Source organism: Felis catus, chromosome A2, assembly GCF_018350175.1.
Source record: "Felis catus isolate Fca126 chromosome A2, F.catus_Fca126_mat1.0, whole genome shotgun sequence".
NCBI classification, from domain to species: domain Eukaryota; kingdom Metazoa; phylum Chordata; class Mammalia; order Carnivora; family Felidae; genus Felis; species Felis catus.
The window spans coordinates 144,302,188-144,326,316 of NC_058369.1; the positions used below are offsets into that span (position 1 = coordinate 144,302,188).

At 41.0% G+C, this 24,129-nt stretch overlaps 1 protein-coding gene across 2 annotated transcripts in view; it reads left to right on the forward strand.

The window, feature by feature from the left end:
* The window catches only part of SND1 (staphylococcal nuclease and tudor domain containing 1), a 422,256-nt gene that overhangs the window by 35,064 nt on the left and 363,063 nt on the right, over nucleotides 1-24,129 (forward strand). Inside the window, exons 3-9 of one of the 2 annotated variants that reach the window (XM_011280535.4) lie at nucleotides 237-357; nucleotides 5,531-5,609; nucleotides 8,041-8,201; nucleotides 8,924-9,015; nucleotides 9,669-9,827; nucleotides 11,182-11,288; nucleotides 13,572-13,662. In XM_011280535.4, the coding sequence (XP_011278837.1) occupies nucleotides 237-357; nucleotides 5,531-5,609; nucleotides 8,041-8,201; nucleotides 8,924-9,015; nucleotides 9,669-9,827; nucleotides 11,182-11,288; nucleotides 13,572-13,662 (810 nt within the window). Of the gene's footprint in view, nucleotides 1-236; nucleotides 358-4,340; nucleotides 4,407-5,530; nucleotides 5,610-8,040; nucleotides 8,202-8,923; nucleotides 9,016-9,668; nucleotides 9,828-11,181; nucleotides 11,289-13,571; nucleotides 13,663-24,129 lie in introns of those variants that run through there. The other variant, XM_023250533.2, reaches the window with a different exon arrangement.

The window sequence follows — 24,129 nt, forward strand, 5'->3', positions numbered from 1 at the left end:
AATATCTGGGAAGCTGTGAGGCCTGTTTTCAGGGCCTGTGCTAGTTAAGTCAACTGCTAGATTCTCCTTTTTTATGAGCCCCCTAAGTGTGCAATCTATGTTGTGTGCATTTCATTTTTATATTCCCCTCAGGGCTTAGCATAGGGCCAGGGTATTGAAGGAATGAAGTTGCTTGAATGCTGATTATAGTCGGGAACTAGGCAGTTCTTACGTGACACGTTTGTTTTGTCTTTCAGCCCTGGGCATTTCCTGCCCGAGAGTTCCTTCGGAAGAAGCTGATTGGGAAGGAAGTCTGTTTCACAATAGAAAACAAGACTCCCCAGGGGCGAGAGTATGGCATGATCTACCTTGGAAAAGGTGAGTTAGCAAGGAGAAAAGGACTCCTTTCTATCTATGTCTAAAGTTTCTCCAAAGATCTGATTTTATCTGGTGGAAGTCCAGGGTGAGTTCTGGTGGCGGGAGTTCTAGGACAGTTGGCTGTAGGTGTAATTGAAAGTCCTTTGAGTATCAGAGGTCATGGTGCAAAGGTGCAGGGGATTGCTCCCGATTCCTGCTCCTTGTTTACTCCTGTGTCTGCTTTCCTGGCCTGGTTTAAATGTGTGTACTACACCATAGCATTCTTCCTTATATTAGCCATCAGCCTGTGGAACTCCGTGGCTCTGTGCTTCTAGGTCATAGTGCTAATTGAATTCCTATAGATTTCCTATTGCATCTTCTATTTCCTTTATCTGTCTTGTGGCTTTTCTTCTCCTGGGGCTTTTTAAGAAAGGAAGAGTTGTTTGGGGCTTGTGGGATTTTGCAAGCCACTTGGTTTGTAATGAAATGGAAAGAACACAGGCTTTGGAGTTTTGTAGATGTGGATTAGAATTCTGGCTTCTGTTGGGGTGCCTGGGTGGCTCAGTCGGCTAGGCATCTGACTTCAGCTCAGGTCATGATATCGCAGTTTGAGGGTTCGAGCCCCACGTCGGGCTCTTTGCCGGCAGGCAGTTCAGAGCCTGGAGCCTGCTTTGGATTCTGTGTGTTCCTCTCTCTCTGCCCCTCCCCTGCTCACACTCTGTCTCTCTAAAAAATAAACATTAAAAAAAATAAATAAAAAAAAAAGAATTCTGGCTTCTGTTACCGTGTACCCTTACTTAAATCTTAACCTTTGTAAGTTCTAGTTTCATCTGTAAGCTATTGAGAGAGTTGAAAGAGATAGTATATGTAAAACAGTTGTAAAACAGATAGCATATGCAAAACAGCAAAGTATGTACTCAGTGTATGTGCGTGGGCGCACATATACCTATTGTTTCACTGGGCCAGATGGCTCATGGGACATTAGGTGTTCTGATCTTTTTTGGATTAGGTAGAGGGAGAGGAGAGTATGATTGTGGAATGGAGTTTGAACAGAAATCGGACATTGAAAGGATTGATTGGTAGGATATTCTCCATAAAGCAGCCATTTTGGGAGTTATTTTGGGAGCAGATAGGGTTTTGTTTTGTTTTGTTTTGTTTTGTTTTTTTTATAATCTTTGATTAAGTTCTGTGATTCTTTTTTTTTTCTTAAATTTTTTTTTTATTGTTTATTTATGTTTGAGAGAGAGAGTGACACAGGCTGTGAGTGGGGGAGGGCCAGAGAGAGGGAGACACAGAATTGGAAGCAGGCTCCGGGTTCTGAGCTGTCAGCACAGAGCCCGACACAAGGCTCGAACCATGAACTGTGAGAGCATGACCTGAGCCAAAGTCAGACGCCCAACCGACTGAGCCACCGAGGCTCCCCAATTCTGTGATTCTTTGATGTAGTAACCTTCCTACTGAGCTGCTTTAGATAATCTTTTGACTTGGGTAGCAAGTAGTTGGAAATAAGTAAACAGGGTATGTGGCATGGCTAACAGCATCCTCTTAAGATTCTAAGCGTAGAGGTCTTAGAAAAGTGAGTTAGGGATGACCATGGAGTTGTCTTGTTTGATTTACCCAGCAGACAAACACCCTTTTCACCCTCCCAGACAGATGGCTACCTGCTTCTCGATTGCATGGGAAACTGTAGGATTAGTCATCTTTTCAGAAAGATACAAATTTGCTTTTTACCCAAAATTCAAATAACATAGTAGGATATAAAACACTTAAGCGTTATTGTTGGATGGCTACCAGTTAGAAAGAACGGAAGACAGAAGTGCACGGTCTTCAAAATGTAATCACTCAAGGATTTTATCACCTAAAAAATTGCAATTCCACAACAGCTGGTCAGTCTTCTGTCGCCCTGCCAGAGACCTCACTGAAACTACCGAAAATGTCAGGTATAGGTAATTTCTGTAGGGACCACCTTTAAGAGTTCTTTTAAGTAAACTCAGCCTTCAGCTAAAATGGCCTAAGTATTTATGTTGAGGGAAATTGACATTTAAAGTCTTTGTTTTTAGAAAGTTTATTTTTAAAACTGACCCAAATTATAAACTGGATATACTGTAGCATGCTAATGTACTAGTGTTTAAAATAAAACCTGGTACATGGGAGGTGATCAATAAATATATACTGAAAGAATGTTTGGAATTACTTACATCTTTCAGTTTTAAAGGTTTAAATGACTTAAAGTTTAATATTTTCACTCAACTCTTTTATCTCAATGCCATTTGTAATGAAATGTAATGAAATCTCAATGCCATTTGTAATGAAAGGAACAGTGGCTTAGATAATTAGTATCCTTATGTGTATCCTATTTCATGGTTTCTCCCTTTAAATTTTTTTAATGTTTGTTTATTTATTTATTTATTTATTTATTTATTTATTTATTTATTTTGATTTTCTTAAATGTTTTTATTTATTTTTGAGAAAGAGAGAGTGTGCGAGCAGGGGAGGGGCAGAGAGAGAGGGAGACACAGAATCTGAAGCAGGATCCGGGGACTGAGCTGTCAACCCAGAGCTTGATGCGGGGCTGGAACCCATGAACCTTGAGATCATGACCTGAGCTAAAGTTGGACGCTTAACCAACTGAGCCACCCAGGCACCCCTCCTTTTTAATTTTTTAAGTTTTACTCTTTATTTTTAATTTCGAGAGTGTGTTTGTGCCTGTGTGTGCTTGAAGGAGTGGCAGAGGAAGGGAGGGGGGGAGGGAGAGAATCTTAAGCAGGCTGCATGCTTGTGCACAGCCCAACATAGGACTCGATCCCACAACCCTGGGCTCATGACCTGAGCCAAAATCCAGAGTTGGACCCTCAACCAACTGAGCCAGCCAGGCGCCCTACTCACTTCTTTTTATGTCGTGGAAGAATGGTAGAATTTGGGAATTTGTGGTTGATTTAGAACTTACTGGGAAAAAAAAAAAAGATTAGTCCTCTGACATTTGGAGAAAATACAGTCCACTTGCTCAGAATATCGTCCCAATTGTGACTTGATCAGTTTTATAATTTGATAAGTAATAAGCAAAAGTCAGATCCTTGGCCTACAAATTCCCCATTTCAGTATTCTATCCACCATGTTTTGTTGCTTCCCTTGGGAGTCCAGCCCACGGAAATGTATTTTTCTCCCTTTTGAAGGAGCAATCAGAACTCACTTTTTAGAAGTGGGTCAGCCAACAGCCGTTTCATCGTGCTCTGTGCCAGGAAACTGAAAGCTGTTTGGTGTGCAACTAATTGGCTGGCTTTATGACCACACATCTTGTTTGTACCTGGGCTTTTTCATGCTTTCCACCCCTCTGACCTCTTGGCACCTTACTGCTCAACTTTTTCTTTCTTTCTTTCTTTCTTTCTTTCTTTCTTTCTTTCTTTCTTTCTTTCTTTCTTTCTTTCTTTCTTTCTTTTTTCAAGTTTATTTATTTTGAGAGAGAGCGTGTGTGCGTGATTGGGGGGAAGGGTAGAGAGAGAGGGGAGAGAGAATCCCAAGTAGGTTCGTGCCGTCAGCCTGGAGCCCAACGTGGTGCTTGATCTCATGAACCATGAGATTGTGGCCTGCGTGGAAACTGAGAGTTGGACACTTAACCGACTAAGCCACCCAGGCACCCCTCAACTTTTCCTTTAATTGTTAAACCCTTAAAAACCCTTCCTTTTGACTTTTTGCTCTTTGGGATTCTTGTTGCTTTGAAATAACCAGTGCAATACTTGCTAATGTCAGATAGTTCTGTGTGTCTGTGTCTGGTTTCAACAGTAACCTCAGTGGAAAGGTTCTTATGATCCGTGTTCAGCCTCAGAAGCTGAGAATTCTTTTTTTTTTTTTTTTTTTGAGGGGGGCGGGTGGAGGGGCAGAGGGAGAAGGAGAAAGAGAATCTTAAGCAGGGTCCAGGTGCATCACAGAGCCTAATGGCAGGGCTTGATCTCAATTGTGAGATCATGACCTGAGCCGAAATCAAGAGTCAGATGCTTGACTGCCTGAGTCACCTAAGCGCTCCAGAACCTGAGAATTCCTTGTAGAAATATCATTCATCTGAACTTTCCTTGGTAGGAAAAGAGGTTTAATTTGATTCTGTAGAAATTTGGGTAATGCTAATGGCAAGGCATTTAGGCTGGGTTTGGGGGTGGTGTGTATATTGTTAGTGCTTATAGAAGTTGATATATAGTGTATCGAATATAAATCTCAACAGAATTTTATTCTGTGCTGACATTACCTATCAGCTAGACTCCTGTGTTTGTTTATCTGGGACCTTGTTCTCTGCCATATTAAAGATTTTTATGTGGCGATTCCTTTATCACTTTGTCTGACAAGCAGAGATTTAAGGGAACATACAGTCTGAAACCTTTTTCAATAGCATGGAAATGCAATTAATGTTTCAGGTGCCCAGGTAGAACCTAATCAGATTGGGTTTTAAGTTCAACTTCATTTTTCTTGCCTGCTGCTGTATGACAGATTAGAAACCTAGACATTACCTCTGCCCCCGTGTCTCCCAAAGCAGGAGAAAGTCTTTGACAAACGGTGTAGCTTGTCTTGGTGTCCTCTTGGAGCAGATAATAGGGCATCCTGGGAGGAATTGGACTTTCTGTGTAAAACGTGATAGACATTCCTAAACGAAGCCATATGATTGTACAGGTGTGACGACTCATTTGATTTGTTTTTAATTCCTGCTGTTATGCTGAGCACTGTGCTAAGAGATTTACAGACATTGTGGTTTAATTCTCACAAAAAGCCACGTGGCAGGTACTCTTCCCTATTTATAGATGAATAAATTAAGATACCGAGAGACCTTGTCTAAGCTAGCAAGTGGCAGAATTTGTATTCTGCCCCAGACCTCTGCTCCTTAGGTCAGCGTTCTTTATATTTATACTCTCCTGGGCTGCCGTATGTGCCTTGTTTTCCTTCAGTCCCCAAGATTGCCTTTTGCCTGGGAGATACACAGGAAAATTGGAAACAAAGTCCTAAGAAGATTTATAGACCTTTGGGTCTTTGAGAGTAGACATTTTAGGAGAAGAGGTTTTCTGAAAAACCCAACACTGTATTGCTGCCTTGTCCAATTCTCTGGCAACATCATTCTCCTTGAAGAGCTAAGGGTTAAAGTGGTTCCATTTGAGCTCTGCTGCTGCTGGAGGGAGATTTGAATCTTGTGTTTAATTCCCTTTTTCCTCCTCAGATACCAATGGGGAAAACATTGCAGAGTCTCTGGTTGCGGAGGGTTTGGCCACCCGGAGAGAAGGCATGAGAGCTAATAAGTAAGTGTTCATTACTCTTCTGTCCCCTTCTATTCCATTGTGAGAGCTGGGGTTACTCAAGTGGGGTGGGTAGTCAGTTCTACAGTGGCTTGCTGCATTTTCTTTCCTATCCCCTGGCATACAGTGGGTAATTTCTGGTGCTCTCCTGCTTTTTGGTACATTCCTGCCCCAGTGTGGATTATTCTGAGCCAGGAAGTAACTCAGCATTCATTAGTGGCATTTGACATGTATAACGCCTTTAAAAGTAGGCTTTGAGACAAGATACTTCCATTCTTTATATTCATAAGAGTCAATAGGCTATGTCTTATACCACTGACCTTCAGTTACAGAGTACTTATCCATCCATCCCAAAAGATTTATTGAGCACTTACTATGTGCCAGGCTGTGTTCTGGGCACTGAGAATATAGCCATGAACAGAGATAGCTTCTGCTAACATTTTAATGGGGAGACAGACAATAACCCAATAAACAAATAAATATACAATATAGCATGCACAAGAAGTAAGTGCAATAAAAAATAAAGTGAAGTGAATAAATAGAATTCAAAGCAAAAAGCTGCTGCTTAGAAGAAGCAAGGGTAACTGATAAGGGCTCAATGGTTCTGTTTTTAAAATCAGGGAAAATTCTGTCTCTTTCCAAAGCCTTATAAGTCTGTTTTGGTCCGTAGATCTGTAGATGGTTAATAGGTAAAACTGTATTTGTTTAGCTAATGGCAGTGTGAACTTAATGGAAATGAGTATTAGTTATGTAAGCTTTATAGTACATGTATCGTGTTCAAGTTCACCAGTATTGGCTTGCAGTAGGATGGATTGCAGCTGGCTTTAATTAACACTTTAGTCTCTGAAAAGTGATATGTTACATCAGTAATTTGGAGGTTAAAGATGCTGTTTAAATCGTTAAGTCCTTGATATATTATATGTGACTGTTGTTGGTGCATAAAAGGCCTTAGGTAAATATTGCATGAACTGTACCAGTGATGGGAATGAGCAAAGGCAAGAATGTACTTTTTGCATTCTTCCTGCCTTCATAAACTTTGGGGCCAGCCCTTTCACCATACACTTCTGAGGGTCCTTTTTAACTGCAGAAAAACATTTGCTGGAGCCTATGCTTGGGGAGTGAGCATGTGGGAATTTAATGAATAAAAACATTTGTCTTAGGTGGTGTTTTGGAAGCATGCTGAAGTTATATCTTAAGGACTGTTGGCATGATTATTGTTGGCAGTAGTTTTTAGGAATCCAGTTTGCAACTAGAATGAAAATTTTTAAGAAGCCCATACCTATATTGTACCATCTCAACAAAGAAATCTCCCCTGGAGTCCCAATCTTTATTTCTCTGAAGCTGTCTTTACTTAAATTCTCCTTTTCTCGGTTTCTATGTTTGCTTCTTTCTATCTCTGAAGTACATTTTTTATTGAATTCTGTTTGCAATCTTGGGTCCCCAACGATGTGACTGTCCTTTTTGGGGGGAAGGGGGACACAACAGTACTGAAGACTTCCGGCTTGAGAAATTGTAGGTCAGGGATCCCTGTTCCGGTATCCCTACTGCTCAACGTGGGAGACTGAATTTATGCATACAGCCATTAATGTCACCATTAAGGTATTGAGATTGTGGAAAGGCCCTGCAGTTCACAGTTTCCTTTATCTCGTGTGTGTGTGTGTGTGTGTGTGTGTGTGTGTGTGTGTGTGTGTGTGTGTCTGTGTGTGTGTGTGTGAGAGAGAGAGAGAGAGAGAGAGAGAGAGAGCGAGCGAGCGCGCGCGTGGCACGCGCGACCGAGCTAGCGAGAGCATGCACTTTGTTTTTTGGTCTATCTTTTGGCTTTCTGGCTGTTCTCCTATATATTTGGTTTCTTGCTTCATGAAGAAGGAGTCTTCCATTTTCAAAGTGGAGGTTTTTCAAACTGTTTTTGCTGAGCTGGTCTTATTGAATGTGTAAGTAGTTTTGGGGTGACATCTATAATAACAGTATTTGCTCTGCATTCCCCAGCTCTGTTCTGTAGACAAGAGCAGTAAGGATGATTGTTAGTCCCTTTCTTTGTGCTGTGTCCTGCTGAGCTCTGCCTGGATTCCAGTTCCTGATTCTGGGATGGTTAAATGAAGCTGTACCCCCTGGAGTGGCTTCCCTGTGAGCCACCAACTTGTTCTCTTGTAATCACTGATGGTGGCAGTACCGAGATGTGTGTTCTTTGTATCTTCTCATTAAATGCTCTTACGAGCGAATCTGTTGTTTGAGGGAACAAGTCTGGAATCCGGAAATTGCATTCATGGTGATTTTCTGGTTATAGACTTGGGTCTGCAGCCATAGATCTAAAACGAGTGCTTTGGTATCTTCAAGGGGAGCAGATGCTGAAGAAAGAGTTCAAAGAAGAGCCTGATTTTTTTTCCTTCTTGTTGTGAACTCACTAACCCACACATGTTTATTTTTCACGTCCTAGTCCTGAGCAGAACCGGCTCTCGGAATGTGAGGAACAAGCAAAGGCAGCTAAGAAAGGGATGTGGAGTGAGGGGAACGGTTCACATACTATTCGGGACCTCAAGTACACCATTGAGAACCCAAGGCACTTTGTGGACTCGCACCATCAGAAGCCTGTCAATGGTGAGGCTAGTGGGAAAAGACCGACATGATGCAGGGTGATTTCTGTTTGCTCTCAAGTTTCTTGAGGTTTACCAAAACTATTTTACTTGGTATCTAAAGGAATTGTTAAGAGTGCAACAACACCATGGTATTTTGGAAGGTAACTTGAATGCAGTTTACATAGGTTACATCAGGTATATTTTGACAGAAGTTAGTCCTTTGCTGGTGCAGGGTAGTAAATTGCTGGTAATTTTCCACATTGGGGATCTTCCTGTTTTCTAAAAGATGCTGCTTAAATAACATCCCTGAAATGTATATTCTGTAAAGATGTAAACACACACACACACACACGCACGCACGCTATAGTTCTTGGCCCAGTTTTGAGACCCGGTTAACTACAGACTGAGTAAAATTATTAACAGATCTGACCCATTATTTTTTTGCTGGCACCTGGTACTCAGATAAGCATCCTAGCTTACGGATAACAAAGCTCAGGGATGAGCCGTGAGATCCCAGGAAGTTCAGAAGATGGAGAAGTCAGTCTAATCTGTATTCCCAGGAGTAGTTTGTAGAAGAGTCTGTTGTGTGCACACTTGTGATCTCCCAGTGCTTTGTCACTTCTCAGAGGGAGGCTTTCTGAGGGTTTTGGGGAGATGAACTGTGTTAAATGCAGCTTGGTTGGGTATTGTTCATTCCTGGCATGACTTTTGCTAATGACTTAAGCTATTTTTTCTGTCACACAGCTATCATCGAGCATGTGCGGGACGGCAGTGTGGTCAGGGCCCTGCTCCTCCCAGATTACTACCTGGTTACGGTCATGCTGTCAGGGATCAAGGTCAGACCATACACTGGGCTATGGGGTGGATATAGGGTTTGTAGAAGCGTTCAGTGACAAGTGGATTCTTCTACTCTGGGATTTTGGACTTATTGACTCTTCCTAGTATGGGCCATTAACATTGACTAGAGTACTGTATACTGTAGGCTTTGCAGTGGGACTGTTCTCATTAGATCAAATAAGATTAGAAAATTATTTTAAAGATTTTTTAAAAAACTATTTTAAAGTACTCAGTGTCTGTTTGGAGTGGGCTGTGTGGAGAGGTTGTTGAGACCCAGAGAGATGGGAGGTTCTGATGTTTGCTGAGAATGGTTTGTCTCAATGTGGGGTATCCATTTTTGATTTTTAAAAAATCAGGAATTTAAAACTAGGCATTGATGAATCTTTTCTTGGCAAGGGGTCATTTTCAACTATAATTTAAAATTTCCTCATGATAGTGACCTGAGTTTATTTGCCTTACCAAGAAGTCTGAGAAGATCTATTTCTAGTCACTTTTACCAATATGTTTTAAAAAAGGGGTTATAAGGCCTGATTTGAGACCTTACCTGGTTTAGCTTTGTGGAGTTTGTGGTTTTGGCTGGTTTGGTGTGGGGTGAGAGTGCCTGGCACTCACATTTAGGCTGTACTACCCACCTACTTTACCTTTGCTTTAGTGCCCAACTTTTCGACGGGAAGCAGATGGCAGTGAAACACCAGAGCCTTTTGCTGCAGAGGCCAAATTTTTCACCGAGTCTCGACTACTTCAGAGAGATGTTCAGATCATTCTGGAGAGCTGCCACAACCAAAACATCCTGGGTACCATCCTTCATCCAGTGAGTGTGCCCATGCAGGCTGGGCTGTGTGGGGTTGGATGGGGGTGGGGGTGGGGGTGGGTGTGGGGTGTGCATTTGGTGTTTGATGGCCTGTGGTTTGCTTCTCTTCTTTTTCTCTGTATTTAAGAGCCATTTAAAGATCTTGGCAGGATTATCATCTGATCTTTGAGACATTTTCTAGGGAGATACTAGTTAGCTGATAGAGTTGGACAAATCTGCTGAGCTACTACTCACTTTTAGAAAGTGGATCTCAACTTTTGAGTTCGTAAGAAGAGGAGCTCTTGACATTTCCTCAAGTGTTGGTCCTTGATGTTGAGAAGAGAAAGTTGCGAGGCTGCCACACAGGTGAGAAGTGGCACTGAAACATGTGGAATAGGATTGCTGAGGTTTATATGTAGGTCTAGAAGGTAGCTTTTTAAAGTATTGGTAGAACTATGATGAGGAATCCTTTCTATGGAAAAATTACTTTGTGTACCCCAGGCCTAATCCAGTTACCTCCTAACTCTGCTTTTGAGTCAGAAATAGGTTCTTTATGTTATTTTAGTTGTGATTATCCGTTCTACCTGGGCATAGACTTTGGTAGGTGGATTTCTCCCGGAAAGGAAATGACCTTGTTTTATAACACCCAAGTGTAAATGCATTTTCATTATTGTTCCCTATGTCCAGTACAGAATAAACTCCTGTTACTCTTATTCTTTGGCTGGAGAATTCTTTCATGATGGCCGTTGTGGAAGGCTGGGACACTTGGTTTGGAGTGTGCCAGGGTCATGTCTGTTTCTTCTGGAGTACTCGCTGTCTGCCGGGGCCCTACCAGATGGCTCTGTGGCACAGTAGAATGGGAGTTGTAATTCATTGGGCAAAATGCAGCTGAAGTTATTCCTTTCCTCAGCCTGTTCTTCAACTCTCTCCTTATGAAAAGGGGAGTAAGTGCTGATCTTAGGGAAGGAAATAATGAGATGTAATCTCTACTAAAGATTAACATCCTCCTCTGCCCACAAGAAGAGCTATTGAAACGTCAATTCCATTCAATGCCACTAACATTTATCTTACTCCTGTTAAGTGAGAGTTACTGTGTTAGGTGTTGTGGGGATGGGAAGCCAAGGCTGTTAGGAGGGGCCGCAGAGTGGGGTGTCTCATCTTGGGGCTGGTTTCCTAATGAGAGAAACTCTACCCTCTCCCTCCCTCCCTCCCTTCCTTCCTTCCTTCCTTCCTTCCTTCCTTCCTTCCTTCCTTCCTTCCTTCCTTCCTTCCTTCCTTCTTCAGTGAACTGCAGTATAATTTGTGGCTGTTAATTTCAGAAGTCTAGAGAAATGGATTCTCTTATGCCTGCCTTCTCATTTGCCTTGTTTTTCAGAATGGCAACATCACAGAGCTCCTCCTGAAGGAAGGTTTTGCACGCTGTGTGGATTGGTCGATTGCAGTTTATACTCGGGGAGCAGAAAAGCTGAGGGCAGCTGAGAGGTAAGGTCTGTTAGGGAAGCCTTCTAGCCCAGGGATCTTATTTAGGATTTTTAGGGAAAGAAATCTAGTGGTCTTTTCTCCCCTATCTATGTCAGTATTTGTTACATTTCAGTAATGGATTAAGGAAATTCCACAAAAGGGTAGGATCTTACAGAGGAGTGGTTTACTTATAAGTCTTTAGTTGTCTGATTCACTGCTGTACATTGAGGGCCTAGATTTTCACTTAGAAATTGTTCTTCACCAGATTTGCTGCTTTAATGTTTTTGGGTCACTTTTTGTCCAAGCACCTCACTTAAATTCTGGATTTTAGGCATTTGGAATGAAATAGCTTGAGGCTCGTTTGAAGATGATGCAGTCACTTACTGGCTGCTACCTAATAGGCATGCTGGAGCCAGGGGTATGATGGAAACATAGAGCCTGTGGGTCCTAAAACAGGACCGTTCAGTGTTGTTAATGAAGCCTCATGCCCTCATTTATTGAAGCACATGTCAATTAAAAATGCTAATGCAACTATGAGATACCGTTGTCATGTTTTCAGCTTGGTGCCTCATGGTTAAAGCAGATGTAGAAGAAACTTATTTCCAGGAAAACAATAGTCGATATTCCAAAGATTAGGTGGCTGTTTCAAGTATTGAGGTCAAGAATTTCTGGGCGTAGGTGAATTTCATTCACTTGACAGGGTAAATGGAAGACCATGAAGCAGGTAGCAAGAGTAGGTGAATAGAGATGATATTTGGGGAAAGTCCTGGCCACCATCTCCCAGGGTGCATTTAAGCAGAACACCACCAACCACTGATGCCAGTGATTCACTCTCGAGGTGTGTTGTATGGCTTGTTTCAGAATCATAGAATTATAATGGTCTGGATAACTTTACATTTTTGGCCTTTGAGGTACACAGCTCAGAGATACGCAAGAACATGAATTGTATGACCATAATTTTCTTCCCTTGGATCTTTCATATCCTTCTTTGCCTATAAGCAGAAATACTTGTAACTTTTTATAAAAGTAGATTTTAATCTGGGCCATTAGATATGGTGTATCTGATTTAAAAACACCATGGTTCTGTGAAATTTTTTTAGTCTTTACATTCCACAGCTAAATTCAAAAGATAAAATACTCTTACAATACAGCTTTCCAAATACCTCTGATTATTCTGTGATGCTCAGAATTTTTTTTTTGTTTTCAGAAAACCCTGTAAATCCATTATTCTAAATACAATTTTTGTTGATAATTTTTTCTTGCATTAAGTTCCTGCCTCTCTTTGAAGAAAGTGAGTACAATGGCAGTAGTATCTACATGTTTTATAACATCTGTAGATTTTATGGATTTTTAAGAGGGCACATCATTAAAAAACAGGTTTAGACTAAGGAATGCAAATCATATTTCAATAATATGTGATTACTTGCCTGCTGTTTTGCATGCTGTATTTGACTTGCTTGCATTGTTAAATCTCTATCAAAGTATTTTATGTATTTTACAGCTACTACATGCTACTTTGTCTTTTTCTCCTTTTAGTTCTTCTTTTAAAAAGTGGCAGTACTGTTTTCAGAAATAATGATTCCTTTCCCTTTGACCTGTATCCGTTTATTTGTAAAGACTTGTCATTACAAAACACAAAAAGCTTATTTGTAAATCTAGCTGTTCATTGGCTTTAAAAAATTTTTGCACATATTCCATTTCCCTCTCTTAGCCTGACTGAAAAAATGCCTGATGGTTTTAGTACCATAAAACAGATTTTTGCCAACAAGTTTTTGCACTTTTGTCAGTGAACTCCTAGTGGATTTTTATCCCTTTTCTTACTCTTTAGATGTACTACAAAGGTGATTTGGTTAGCTGATAGTCTTTTTTAAAATTCAAATGGAAATTGAGCAGCCCTATGCTTTTTAAAAAAATACATTTGTTTGTTTGGATGTGGGTGTTCTTCCCACTTGAGAGCAGTTGCTCTGTGTTTGTCATTCCAGTGCGTGGCATTTACTAGTCACTGAGGAGATGCTGGATAAGCTAAAGAGCTAATTCAAGGTGGACTTGTACTGTCCGGGCTAGAAAGGCTGCACAGCTAGATCCCGGTCAGCCAGCCAGGGGCGTGTATGTCTTGGATGCCAGTTGCGGTACACTTTCTTGTTGCTTTTGTACTCTGTTCTGGTTTGACCAGTGGCCTTGCCCTTGGGTGTCGTGTCTCTGAGTTAGAGAAGGATGCCGTACTCTTTGCTCCCATGGTGATGGTGGGTTCCATTTGCTGACCTATTCTGTCTGAATGATGTGCATCCTTGTTTTTGTTGCCAGGTTTGCCAAGGAACGCAGGCTGAGAATATGGAGAGACTATGTGGCTCCTACTGCTAATTTGGACCAAAAGGACAAGCAGTTTGTTGCCAAGGTGAGTCATTCTCAGCGTCTTGAGATGCATAGTGGACATTGTCAGGCTAGTGACAATACAGTGATCTCTGAACCATCAAGCCAGGCCTGGAAGCATTTCTGTTTTAAGGCAAGCCAGTGGTGTGTGGATTGTGTGTGTAAGGGTTGTGTACGTGCATGTGTTTATTGCAGGGGAATTAGAAACCATAAGAACTTGTCATAAATTTGCATAACTTCATTAGGAGTTCATGAGTTAAAGTTGTGGACGTTGCCACCTTGAAAGATCGCTCATATTGTAGGGCTTCTATTTGCCTAGCAAATGGCTTTCTCTTAGAGTTCCCATGTCAAAGTGTGTGTGACCTCAGGTTTCTCTTCTTTCTGTTTTGGGACTCTCGTGGTTTTGAGTTTTTTCTCATGTGATGTGTTTTTCCAGAGAGCTCTCCTGAAGTGTCCTGGGATGGATTCCTTTGACAGGAACTAGTGCTACTCAGTAGATTGTTTGGGTCCATCAGCAGTGCTGAGTGTTTTCTTCATTGCTGGCTTTGGTACCGTGAGCGGTAGACCTGTTTTCCTCACTTTACCAAAGTGCTGTCATGTTTTCCAATCTATTTTTACTTTTGGCAAGAGATGCTTTAAGCTTTGTTTTCCTGAACTAAAAGAAGTTAATTAACATATCTATATCTGCTGAGAGGTGGCTGTCCCAAATGAGTTGAAGATGGAATACCACTAGGTGGCACTGTCAGCCTAAAAAATCCAGGTCTGGTTTCTCTTAGAATGGTCAAATTTTAACAGTCTCTGAGGAATTGGCTGAATTTCTTCACTTTCTTTTTTATGATGCCCAAAGCAATAAGTCACAGAGTGCTCAAGTGGCTTCCTTCCTTCTTGTCATAGGTGGTCTCCAGGCAGCTGTCAGGTTAACCATAATTGGGTCTTTGAGACCTAAGCATAATTAGGTCTTTTATCCTATTTAGGGAAAAGTTCCTGGTTGGATACTCCCCCATGCATCTTCCAAGTCTTGGTACAGACCAGAATGAACCCCTGCTTCCTTTCTGTGTGAGGACCGCACTAGCTTGGAAACTTGGACATGGCTGTTCCACCTAATTGGAACTACTTGGTTTTGCTTATGTTTCCTGTCATCTGTTCTAAGACTGTAGCTACACGGTGAAAGGGCGATCATTCACTCAGCAAGGGAAGCATGTCTTCTGTTTTTCACCATCATCACTCTGAGAGGGTCTGATATTTGTGATATAGATGAGGCTTAGGAGGGTCTCCGTATCTTGTACTGTCCCTGCTAGACCCTCTTCAGTTGAAACTGAGTTTATAGAGGGGTGCCTGGGTGGCTCAGTCGGTTAAGCTCAGGTTAAGCTCGGTTGGCTCAGGTCATGATCTCATGGTTCGTGAGTTCGAGCCCCACGTCAGGCTCTGTGCTGACAGCTCAGAGTCTGGAGCCTGCTTTGGATTCTGTGTCTCCTTGTCTCTCTGTCCCTCCCCTGCTCGTGTTCTGTCTCTGTCTCTCAAAAATAAATAGACATTAAAAAACAAAAAAGAAACTGAGTTTATAAGAGAAACCCAGAAAATTTTGCAGGGTTTTAGGCCTTTGCTGGTCAAGGTACTAATGCATTGCTGAAAAAAGAAATTTGAAAGAGTAGATGATTGAGTCAGTAGCTTTGTATTTTTCTTAAATATGGCTTTATTTGTAACTAGAGAAGAGCTGGCACATTTTCTGCTGGTTGTTTTTTTTGTTTTATTTTTTGTTTTTGTTTGTTTGTTTATTTGTTTTAATCTAGGATCCCAGGATATGTATATATGTTTTGTTTTAAAACAGAGTGAGGCTTTCTTCGTTACAATGAAGTTTCATTTGTTAAAATGTCGAGTAGAGGAAATTGCCTCTAAAAGCCATCTGACTCCCTCTCTCTCTGCCCCTCCCCCGTTCATTCTCTGTCTCTCTCTGTCCCAAAAATAAAATAAAAAACGTTGAAAAAAAATTAAAAAAAAAATAAAAGCCATCTGAGGGTTAAGGGGAATAGCCATTCTCCTGTAAGTATCTTTAATATAAATTTAGGTCATTTGAATATAGGCCTGCTTCTAGAGTAGAGAGAGAAATGTAGGTAGGTAGGTAGGTAGGTAGGTAAATGGTTTCAAAACTTACTGAGTTTTAGAAATTCTTCAGCATTATTATTATTTTTTTAAATAGAAAGCATAAAAAGGGGAAGGAAAAACACTCATACTAGATGAAACTACTATCACACAGACTTTTTTTTTTTAAGTTGATTATACTGTTTATCCCAGCGGTTGACAGATGATGGCCCATGGGCCAAGCCTGGCCCTCCACTTGTTTTTGTATGGTCTGTGAAGTGTGGGTGGATTTTACGTCGAAAAAAATGTTTTGTGGCACATGAAAATTGTATGAAATTTAAATTTCAGTGACATGAATACATTGGAACATAGCCATATCTGTCCATTTCCATGTTGTCTGTAGCTGTTTTTGTAATACAGGGGCAGAGGTGAGTAGTTGTGACAGAGACCAGAATCGTCTGCAACGCCTAAAATATTTGATATCTGGCCCTGTACAGAAAAGTGTGCTGACCCTTGATCTTTCCCAGTCCTATTTGTAATGCCTTGATAGGATATAAGGCGCTTGAGCCAGAATGTAAATCAAGGCATTGCTTCTTTCATCAAGAAAAGCTTGCTACAGAAAAAATATCAGCAATGTTCTCAGCGATGTGGTTGATTTATGTTCTGGTGCGAGCTCCTACTCTCATTGCAGGCTGGCAACCACTTTTGAGTAGTACTGAGTTATATTCTTTTGTATATGATTTTTAAGTTTTTATACTTTTATTTTTAATGCATAAAAGTTTAAAGAACTCTGTGGCTTATTAAGAAATGCACTAGTCTGTTTTCCTTTTTCTTGAGGCAGCCATTTTCAGTTCTTGGCTAGTCCATATCTTTGAATAAAATGTTTATGTTGCCTTCTTAATTTTTCAGTTTTAGGCACAACCCTTTTCCTTCATACCGTGGAAGATGAGGATTCACATGGGTGTGCATGTATTTTTCCTTAATCCTTGCAATAGGACTATATTCTAATTCTGGTTCAATGTTTACTTTGCAAATGCTAATAACTCCTGAGCCCTACAGCATATTGTGGCTACTTTTCATTTTCTGCAGAACTTTTTGTTTGCCCTGGATTTAATAATTTTAAAAGTTTGGTTTTTTTTAATGAACTTATTAATTCAACTGCTAGACTCTACCTAAATCTTCTCTAAAGACATTGATTCAGCCTGTTAATTTTATCTTTTTCAATTACATTTTCCAGGAACCTTGTGACCTATACCAATCTGGACTAGTTGTTTTGTTCTTCTTCTCACTGTTCTGGAGCTGTCATCTTTGGATATCTTCACCATTTGCCTCTGAAACCATTCTGATTTCTCCTCCTCAGATGATTTGGTTTTTCTTTCCGCAAGGTCTTAGCACTTGCTTTTTTATCCTGAAATTTCTCAGTGGTGCTCTGATTTATCCATGTGTGAGCGTATTCTTTTTAGTTTTAGCTCTTTGTGTCTGGTCTGGGAACTTTAACTATTTTGTTGTTGATTTCCAACTAGCTTCTCTGCTATTTTCTAGTACTCCTGTTTGGATTTTTAACTTTGTTGACTGGTCTTCTAATTTTTGCCTCCTGTTTTCATCTTTGTCTTTTCTTCTTCCTAAATTTCTTCGTATTTACCTTTTAGCCCTGCTACCAAATGTTTTCTTTATGCTACTGTATTTTTTTTTTTTTCAATGTTTTTATTTATTTTTGGGACAGAGAGACAGAGCATGAACGGGGGAGGGGCAGAGAGAGAGGGAGACACAGAATCGGAAACAGGCTCCAGGCTCCGAGCCATCAGCCCAGAGCCTGATGCGGGGCTCGAACTCATGGACCGCGAGGTCTTTGCTTCTCTGAATGGCTCTCATTTTTATTGAAATGTAGTTGGCATACAGTATTATATTAGTTTCAGGTATATAACATAGTGATTCAACAATTGTATACATCAGTGCTTACTGTGATAAGAGTAGTTACCATCCATCATCATATGAAGTTATTACAACATTATTGACTATATTTCCTATGCTGTACTTTCTATCCTCATTATTTATTTCTTTTATAACCTCAAGTTTGTACCTCTTAATCCTTTTCACCTATTTTGCCTTTACCATTTCCCTTACTTTCCCTTACATTACCCTCTGGCAACCACCAACTTGTTCTCTGTATTTATGAGTCTCTTTCTGTCTTGATTGTTTGCTTGTTCACTTGTGGTTTTTTGTTTGTTTGTTTGTCTTTTAGATTCAATCTAAAAAGCGAAATCATATTGTACTTGTATTTTTCTAACTGTTTCATTTAGCGTGATACCCTCTAGATCCATTCATGTTGTTGTGAATGGCCAGATTTCACTCCTTTTTATGGTGCAGTAATATTCCACATCATATATATAGTGTGTGTGTGTGTATATATATATATATATCTATATATATATATCTATATATATATATCTATCTCACATCTTTATCCATTCATCTATCAGTGGGCACTTAGGTTGCTTCTATATCTTGGCTGTTACAAAGCTGCAATAAGCAGGAGCGCATATATCTTTTCAAATTAGTGTTTTTATTTTCTTTGAGTAAATAGCCAGACATGGAATTACTGGGTTGTATGGTATTTCTAGTTTTGATTTTTTTTTTTGAGGACCCGCCATACTGTTTTCCACTGTGGCGGCACCAATTTACATTCCCACCACTAATGCACGAGGGTTCCCTTTCCTCTGCATCCTCTCCAACATTTGTTATTTCTTGCCTTTTTTTTTTTAATGTTTACTTATTTGTGACGGAGAAAGAGAGAGAGAGAGACAGACAGAGCATGAGCAGGGGAGGGGCAGAGAGAGAGGGAGACAGAATCCGAAGCAGGCTTCAGGCTCTGAGCTGTCAGCACAGAGCCGAACTCACAGACCGTGAGATCATGACCTGAGCTGAAGTCGGACGCTCAACCGACTGAGCCATCCACGCGCCCCACCCCCCTTGTCTTTTTGATACTAGCCATTCTGACAGGTGTGAGGTAATACTTCATTGTAGTTCTGATTGGCATTTTCCTGGTGATGAGTGATGTTGGGCATCTTTTCATGTGTCTGTTGGCCATCTGTATGTCTTCTTTGGAGAAATGTTGTTCAAGTCCTCTGCCCATTTTTAAATTGTATTATTTTTTGGTGTTGAATTCTATGGAGTTCTTTATATATTTTGGATATTAATCCCTTATCAGATATTTTATTTGCAAATACCTTCTCTTATTTGGTAGTTTTCCTTTTCATTTTCTTGATGATTTCGTTTGCTATGTAAAAAGCTTTTTAACTTGATGTAGTCCCAATAGTTTGTTTTGCTTTTGTTTCCCATGCCTGAGGAGACAGATCCAGAGAAAAATACTGCTAAGGTTGATGTCCAAGAGATTACTGTGTGTGTGTGTGTGTGTGTGTGTGTGTGTGTGTGTGTGTGTGTTTTAGACTTTTATGGTTTCAGGTCTTCCATTTAGGTCTTTAATCTATTTTGAGTTTATTTTTGTGTGTGTAGTGTAAGGAAGTGGTTTAGTTTCATTCTTTTTGCATGTAGCTGACCAGTTTTTCCAACACTGTTTACTGAAGAGACCATCTTTATTGTATATTCTTTTTTCCTTTGTTGTAGATTAATTGATCACATAAGCATGAATTTATTTTGGGGCTCTTTATTCCATTCTGTTGATTTATGTGTCTATCTTGTTATTTTTTAATAGTAATATCACTTCTTCCAGAGATAAAATATCTTCTATTAACTTTCTGAGGAATTAATTATAATTTTTTGAAAAATTTCCTTGCATAGTCTGTATTTTCCATGTTGTTTTTAATTCTCTTCGGTTATTTTGGTCTCTTATTTTTCATATTAGAGGCTTTCCTTAAATGCCTGGTGATCTTTGGTTATCTTTCTTATTTAAGAATGAGGTCTCAAACACTGGGCTAAAATTAGTGAACCTATATATGGGATTTGTGGTATATATCTTAAAATCCAGGTGCTTCTTACGTAAACCAAGTCTAGGTTTTGGTCCCATTTTCATCTCTACTTGAGATTCCTGATTTGACAGTTTCTTTGTCTTGGTGGGTGGGGGAAGTCTGCAGTATAAATCAGGTTGGCTATTATGTTTTCTTATCACTGGCTCAGGATTTAGCTTTTGTGAATCTGTGAAGTCTGTTACCACTCATCCATCTGCTTTCTAGCTTCCAGTGTTTTGTTGCCATATTCTTTTCTCCCATTATATTTGTCCTATTGGACTTAGGGCCAACAACAACAACAAAATCCCTTTATTTTTGTTTAAAGGTATTTAGGGAGGGCGCCAAAGTAAATGTTTGAGCTTGCTTTAGTTTGTTCATAATGTTCCATTGTGAGCCTGCATAATTTATGTAACCAGTCCCCAATAGGTCAATATTCATATAGTGTATAATTTTTCCATTATTTAGAAAATGGAATAAATCTCTATGTAAATGGCAGTTATTTCCATAAGAATGTTTTGCAGCATATTTGCCAAATAGTTTTCTAGGAATGTTAACCATGTATTGCCCTATGTGTGTTCATTTTCTAATATGTTGTAGAACATAGGTTGACCAATTTTTTCTTAAAGGACCATATAGTAAATATTTTACATTTGGTGGGCCATGTAGTCTCTGTTGAAACTATGCGACTTTGCTACCATAGCGAGAAAAGAGGCTAGAGACAGTAGTATGTTAGTGAATGGGCCTGGCTATGTTCTAATAAAACTTTATGTTCAACAGCAGGCAGTGGGCTAGATGGCCCTTGGGCCATAGTTTGCCATCCTCTGTTGTAGAGCACAGTATACTACCTTATAGCCAGTAGGAAAAAAAGTGATTTGCAATTCTTTTCATAACCTAGAATCCAGCGGTTTTGTAGTCATATACCTGATTTAAAATGTCTGTTAATACTGTGCTACTTTTTCAAGAGAACCTAGAGGTGTCCTAAGGTGCCCTGGGACTTCACAAACACTCTGACCGTCCTACAAGTTTTTGCTAAAGGATACTTCTCTGAGGCTCATGTGACTCTAAGGCCTGAACAAATCGTGCTTCTCTCTTTCGCAGTCGCCTGCCCTGTCCCCTAGAAGTTAATTGTATAGGGAGCAGCTAAATAGCCTGAAAAGCCTGCGAAAGGTAACCTGAACTCTTGAACTGGGTGCCTCTCAGGTCCTGTAGGTGATTTTGGGAACTGATGCTGTAGATGAGATGTGCTGGCCAAGAGTCTCACTTCTGAGAAACTTGAAACTCAACAAAGTATTGTCTTGATACATGGTGTCTACTGAAAGAATGTGTTCCATCCTCTGCTTAAACTGTGTCACTTTTAGGGAAGGAAATGCAAGCGAGGGCTCTCCTTGTCTCTCCAGGTTAGCAGAGAAGCATGTTCACTTCACAGCGATTAGCTGAGCCTGCTTGAGACTTTTGTGCCTGTCGTGGCTTGCCAGTTTCCTGCCTGCCTTCCCTGTGGCGTTTTAGCTGATCTGTGCTGTTTGTAGCCATATGGTCCCCTGAGCACGTGGCTTGGCTTCCCTGTCCCTGCTGCTGGATTCTTGGGCCTTGCTGATTTTATAGACCTGAATAACACTCAGGGGTGGTGGCAGGGCTGGGGAGTGACAGCATGTCTTCAGGAGGTGGAGTCTTCTCACTGCCCTGCCTGGTCAGAGGACTCTTGCTCAGTTCTCTTACCAAGTGATTGCTTAGAGCCCTTCTTTCTGCTTTGGGAAGAAGCAGAAGAATGAGAAGTGGTTCCTGCTTTCAAGGAGCTTGCCCTCTAGGGCTCCATCTGGGAGATTACTCTAAGTAGTTAACTGTCTGGACTTGTGGCCATGTGCAGTTTTGGAGGTCAGGTTGAAGCTATGCATGGATGCACACAGTGGACTCTAGGACTTACTTGGTGTGGCCCTGATAGCTTTTTGCTGTGCTTCTAGTCTTAGCTCTGAATGGAGTTCACTATCATGTCTCTTGGAGATGGTTTTTAAGCAAAGACACCTTTTAATATTTTTGGCATTATTTAGACTCTTCTGTTATGTTTGCATTTGGTAACGTGATGAGAATTTCCTGGGCTTCGGTCATAGGGCTTTCAGGTGAAGAGGAAGTTCTGGGGATGGTTTGGTTTGGAAGGTGACCTCTGCACCAAAAAGAGATCAAGACTTGGTTTGTAGCTTGCATTAGTAAACTGATTTGCTGATAAGAAAATAAAAATTGAATTAGAAAAGATTTGTAAAAAACACTTACCTGGCCTTTTCAATTCAATAAAATAAAAAATTTTATTTTTTAGAACAAGTTTTAGATTCACAGAAAAATCGAACAGATGGGGCAGAGTTCCCACATCACCCCTGCCCTCATCCCAGTTTGCTCTGCTCCCTGCCAGGAGTATGGTGCAGTTATTATAATTAGCATACCGGTATTGGTATGTTATTATCAACTTGAGGTCTATACTTTAGTCGGATTTCCTTAGTTTTTCTCTAATCTCTGTTTTTCTGTTCCAGAATCTCCTCTACCATGGCACACTCAATTTAGTTGTCATGTCTTGTTAGGCTCCTTTTGGATGTGGCAGTCTCTCGGACTTCCCTTGCCTTTTTTTTTTTTTTTTTTTTAATGTTTATTTATTTTTGAGAGAGAGAGAGAGAGAGCAAGCGAGGGAGGGGCAGAGAGCTTCAAGCAGGCTTCTGTGCTGAAAGCACAGAGCCCGACGTGGGGCTCAAACTCCCAAATTGTGAGATCATGACCTGAGCCCAAGTCTGATGCTTAACTAACTGAGCCACCCAGGTGCCCTGGACTTCTTTTGCTTTTGATGACCGTGACAGTTTTGAGAAGTGCTGGGCAGACATGTTGAAGAGTGCCCCATCTATTGGAATCTGTCTGATGCCTGGTTTCCTTTTAAGTGTTTGCTATTGACTAGTCTGCTTGCTCATGCTCAGGTGCCTGGAATTATTTGTATCAAGACATTGTCATGCTTAGTATTTTGTCAAGGGTACAGGCTGGCAGCTGTACCCTTCTGGGGAACGGCTCCAGGCCACTGCTGTAACAGTTGTGGCGTACTTTTAGTCGCTTCCTTTTAGTTGCTTCCGGTGCTGCTTCAGTTGTGTTTCCATGATTAGCTTTGGGGAGATGAGACCTAGCATACAGCCGTAGGGAGTAGGAGAAGCAGCCCAGTGTCATGATTTCAGATTTGGTGTCCCATTCTCAGTGGCCCCGTCAAAGCCATTCCTTGGTGGCATCCATAGAAGCCCCAGTGTACGCCGATGGTCCTTTTATTTTTGTCCAGCACTGATAATTTAGGCAGCTTTGGGAGTATTGGTAGTTGCGTTTGGGGAGCTATTCTGAGGATCTCTGAAGCTCAGGAAACTGTTGGCTCTTTTTGCTCATTTTATATATGCTGCAGGGGTTTACGAAGCTGAGCAGTAGTTTCTTGGCCTCCCAGTGAGCACGGTGGACAGGCTCTGCAGATGGGGAGTGTGGCAGCAGGCCAGAGATGGGAATGGATGTCGCTTGCCCCTGACAGAACTCTGCAGTTCTCTTGACTTGTGGCAGCCCTTAGCCTACACTCATCATCATTAAGCCACTCATTTTTTCCTTTTACAGTTGGGACTTCAAGAAATGGAGACATTGGGTTTAGGTCTAGTGTTTCGAGTCCAGCTAGTGACTTTGTGCAGACTTCTGCACCTGTCCCTTAGGTTATCTCCTGGAGTGTGTGGTATGGTAGGTGTGTATAGGGCTGGGCTGAGTAAGGATCTATTGGCTTGTGGAGCGAGTGAGCGATGTAGACATACATGGACTTATCCAGGTGAAAAGCACTGTAAGAAATATCACGGTTATAAATGCGGTCTGCAACGGTGCTGATGAGTAGGCTTTGAACAGTAATCCACTCTGCATTTTACTTATTGCACAGTACGTGACTATAACCACTATTTTATTGCTTCTTCCGTGTCTCTGCTCAGGAGCTGCTTGTTCTCTGGACAGTAATGACACAATTTAAAGAGGAATAAAAAGTCGTAAGCCTCACTTATACACACATGGGCACACACACACATGCGCTCACCACACACCTCTTCATCCAAAAGCCCGGCCTCGTTCAGTTGCCAGCATCAGAGCATGCAGTTCCTGAAGAGGAGGTTTCTAATCAGGGAGATGCCGAGCAGAGAGGCTGTTGCCGAGGCCTGAAATTTACAGCTCTAAGAATCCATTTGCTGCCGCTGCTGCTAAATATTATAAGGGGTGACGAATGCCAGTAACTTATCACAGGGGTACGCTTAGATCTTCACGTTCTATAATCGGGGTGAAGATGTGAGCACTACGATGCTTTCCCTGGTTTTATTCCTCTCTGAGCACAACTAGGGGGTGGGGAATGTCTAGATATTTCTCACATCTTGATTATGGGAATTTCCCTATGTTTTTGGCACTTGATAATTTAATAA